We start from the raw sequence: 3,365 nt of genomic DNA, 5'->3' as shown, positions 1-3,365 counted from the left end.
GTATTTTTTTTGCCCACAATCTGTCTGGTCTAATGCCCAGATGCATCAACGTTTCAATTTGCGATTCCTTATTTGCGAAAAATAAGGAATCGCAAATAAGGAATCGCAAATGGCTATGCATCCTTTTTTTCGCAAATTTATTGCGAATCGGTAAAAATCGCAATTTTTACCGAATCGCATTAAATTTGCGATTCTTTAATTGCGAAATCGCAATTTGCGATATCGCAAATTGCGATATTACACACATGATGCATCTCATTGACTCAACTGCCAGAAAGCCAGTTCAGCAATCAGGCGCAGCTGCTCCCTAGTTTGAATGTGTGGTCTGGCAGTTTGCTGTGTGAGCCTTGCCTGAAGGTTGCTGCTGCAGTCTGTGCCTTTCTTCAGTCTTTGAAAATGGAAAATGAGAATGCAGTTGAAGAGGGGCCATGTAGAAAGAGAAAAATTAAATTTTCAGATAAAGAATTGGAAATACTCATTGAGGAGGTGACTGCAAGACAGGAGCAGCTTTTTGGTAAGCTGTCTCTTAAGGTCCCTGAGGCTGTGAAAAGGAACCTATGGATTGCCATACAATCAAAAGTCAATGCAGTAGGAGTTGCACATCGCGATATTAATAATCTACAGAAAAGGTGGTATGACCTGCGCAGCCGTGCAAAAGAGAAGCTTGCAAAGAGAATGAAATCTGCTAAGCTAACTGGAGGTGGAACACCCAGGGATACACCCAGCACTCCCCTGGAAGAAATGGTGGAAAGCACACTTTTGTCTGAGGCTGTAGTTGGAGTTACAAACATTGATACATCTGAGATTCCAACTCCTACTGAAGGTAAGTGAATTGTATGTGGTTCAAAAAGTGTGAATGGAGACCATTAATTCGAAAGTGTTGATGTGTGTTCCACATTTTTGAATAACTTTGATAACAAATGATGTGACAGAGTCACATTCATCCTCCTAGTACTGTTAATGAACTCAAAGCAGTGCATTGTGGTAGTTGTAGTTCTTTATACATAGTACACATAGGATAACATTTGCATTATACCAAAACAAATTGTTTCAAGCAAATAAAAAAAATGAGACTAGATAATTTCAAGTGAAATCTTTTTTAAACTTTAATACATATTGCAAGGGTAGTGCAAACCAAAAGTAACAATATTTTTAATGTTTTTTCAAATCATAGAGCAACTCCAAGAGTTAATTGAGCAGGACTTAAGGGATTTGCACACCCAAGATGTATCTCAAAATCAAATGGAAAATGCTCCCAGTACTTCTACTGCCAATTCACAGCCATGTGAAAGACAAAGGGTGCGACAACTGCTCCAGACAGATTCAGAAACAGAGCAGAATGTCAATGTAACTCCAAGCCAGCCTCAAAGTACTCCTACAGTCACTCATTCAACGATGAGTAGGCGAAGGAGACTGCAGCAGTTTACTATGCGTAGAACTACTGTGCGTGAAAGTGGTCAGGATGGAGAGGGTACCTTCACTGGCAATCATGTAGAGGACAACATTTTGAAGGTGCAGCGTCTGCAAGGGAAAGACATTAGGATTATAAAATGCAAAATGGGGCACATCAGCAAACAAATGGGTACTTTGGCAAGCAGTATGAATACAATGATCAATGTGATGAAAACTGGCCATGATTCAAATGCAATGAAGCTTGACCGTATTGCAAACTCGTTGGAGACAATGTGCACAATGATTCAGAAACATCAAAAGATCAGTGCTAAAAGGCAGGTTAAAGTCCAGAACAACATGCAGGCCCATAACAGGGAGATGACTTCCCTTACAAATTGTATCCGTGCCCTCTGCAAGCAAACCCTGTCAACACAGGTACTACTGATGAAAACTTTTAAACACATTCAAAAAGGTGTGGGGTCTACCTTAGACCCATCTGATAAATCACAGTCCATGGTATCCCCTGAAAAGCTAATGGCAATGGAGGAGCAATTCCATAACAGTGCTGAAAGTGGCACATCTGAGCATTGCTTGACTGGCACACGGAGAAGTATTAGGAAGCAGAATGATGCCACAAATGCCAACATGCAAACTGGAAAAAGTCCTGGGAAGGCATTAGGAGTGCGTGGCCATAAAAAATGACATTTCAATGCATCTTGCAGGGTATTCATGATTATAATTTGTTTGTAATTCACTGCTTTTCATTTCTACATGCCTGATTTGAAAGGCCTCAATTAAGTTTTTAGTACTGTGTAATTTCCAAAAAAATAGATATTTCTTTTCATATTCAATTAAATTTCACATTGCTTGCAAACAAATTACTTTCTCAGAGTTTTTCTTACCTCATTTAGAAGTAATGCTGTGTGATGTCTGCCCTTCTCCTTCTGCCCTCTGCTGCCTCTGGTCCTTGTGCTCTTGGTTGTGGTTGTGGAGGCTCAATTATATCTGGAGGTAACACATCGTCCTCATCAAGTTCTATTCCTCTTTCAGTTGCTAGATTATGTGGCATTGCACATGCTGCTACAATTTTACAACAAATGTCTGGTTGGTACTGCAATGCTCCTCCAGTTTTATGAAGAATCCTGAAGCGTGATTTCAGCACTCCAAAGGTCCGCTCTATGACATTCCTTGTTGATATGTGCGCCTGGTTGTAGTGCTGCTCTTTCCTTGTACTTGGATTAAGGTATGGAGTTAAGATGTAAGACCTCACTGCATAGGCACTATCTCCTGCAATGGAAAGCAATGTAAATGTAATGTAAGCATACATGTGTGCAGTTCAATTATAAGTTTGTTGAGTGGAATGAAACATTTACCTAGTAGGTATCCATCTCCAAATTCACCAGCTAGCAGTCTACCATGAATGCCACTATGTCTAAAAATGTAGGAGTCATGGGCACTTCCAGGGTAACTAGCAACTAGGTCTGTAATTTTGGTTTAGCATTACAAACAGCTTGAATATTAAGAGAATGGAAGCATTTTCTATTGCGATAAATATATTCATTTTCTGAGGGAGGACAGATGGGGACATGGGTACCATCTACACAGCCAATAACATGAGGAAATTGTGCCATGTTGTAGAAATCCTGTTTGGTCTTCATTAAATCCTGTTGTGTGCTTGGAAATTGGTAATGAAACCTTATTCTATGTAACATGGCATTTAAAAATGCATTAAAAAATCTGGAAAGGGAACTCTGGGACACACCACCAGCAATGGCCACTACACCCTGAAATGACCCAGATGCAAGGAGGTGCAATGAACACAATACCTGCACATGGGTAGGTATGGCTTGTGTCCTGCGTGTTTGCCTCTGCAGGATTGGGTCCAATTCCTGGATTAAATCTAATATTAAATTGGCATCCAGCCTATATTTCTTATATATCTCAGCCTCAGTCTGCCCCAATAAGGTTATGCG

The 3,365-nt window shown here is 40.2% G+C and overlaps 1 protein-coding gene across 1 annotated transcript; it reads left to right on the top strand.

Annotated features, from left to right (window-relative positions):
- The first annotated feature begins 294 nt into the window (after positions 1-294).
- LOC144752728 (uncharacterized) lies at positions 295-2,094 on the top strand. Its single transcript, XM_078640588.1, has 2 exons — positions 295-823; positions 1,175-2,094. Exons 1-2 carry the CDS (start codon positions 397-399, stop codon positions 2,092-2,094), a joined length of 1,347 nt encoding a protein of 448 aa, XP_078496714.1. The 5' UTR covers positions 295-396.
- Positions 2,095-3,365: the final 1,271 nt, after the last annotated feature.

This window comes from Lissotriton helveticus, chromosome 5_1 (assembly GCF_964261635.1).
Source record: "Lissotriton helveticus chromosome 5_1, aLisHel1.1, whole genome shotgun sequence".
Lineage (NCBI taxonomy): Eukaryota > Metazoa > Chordata > Amphibia > Caudata > Salamandridae > Lissotriton > Lissotriton helveticus.
The sequence above is the reverse complement of the archived record's forward strand: the minus strand, read 5'-3'. Positions and strand labels throughout refer to the sequence as shown.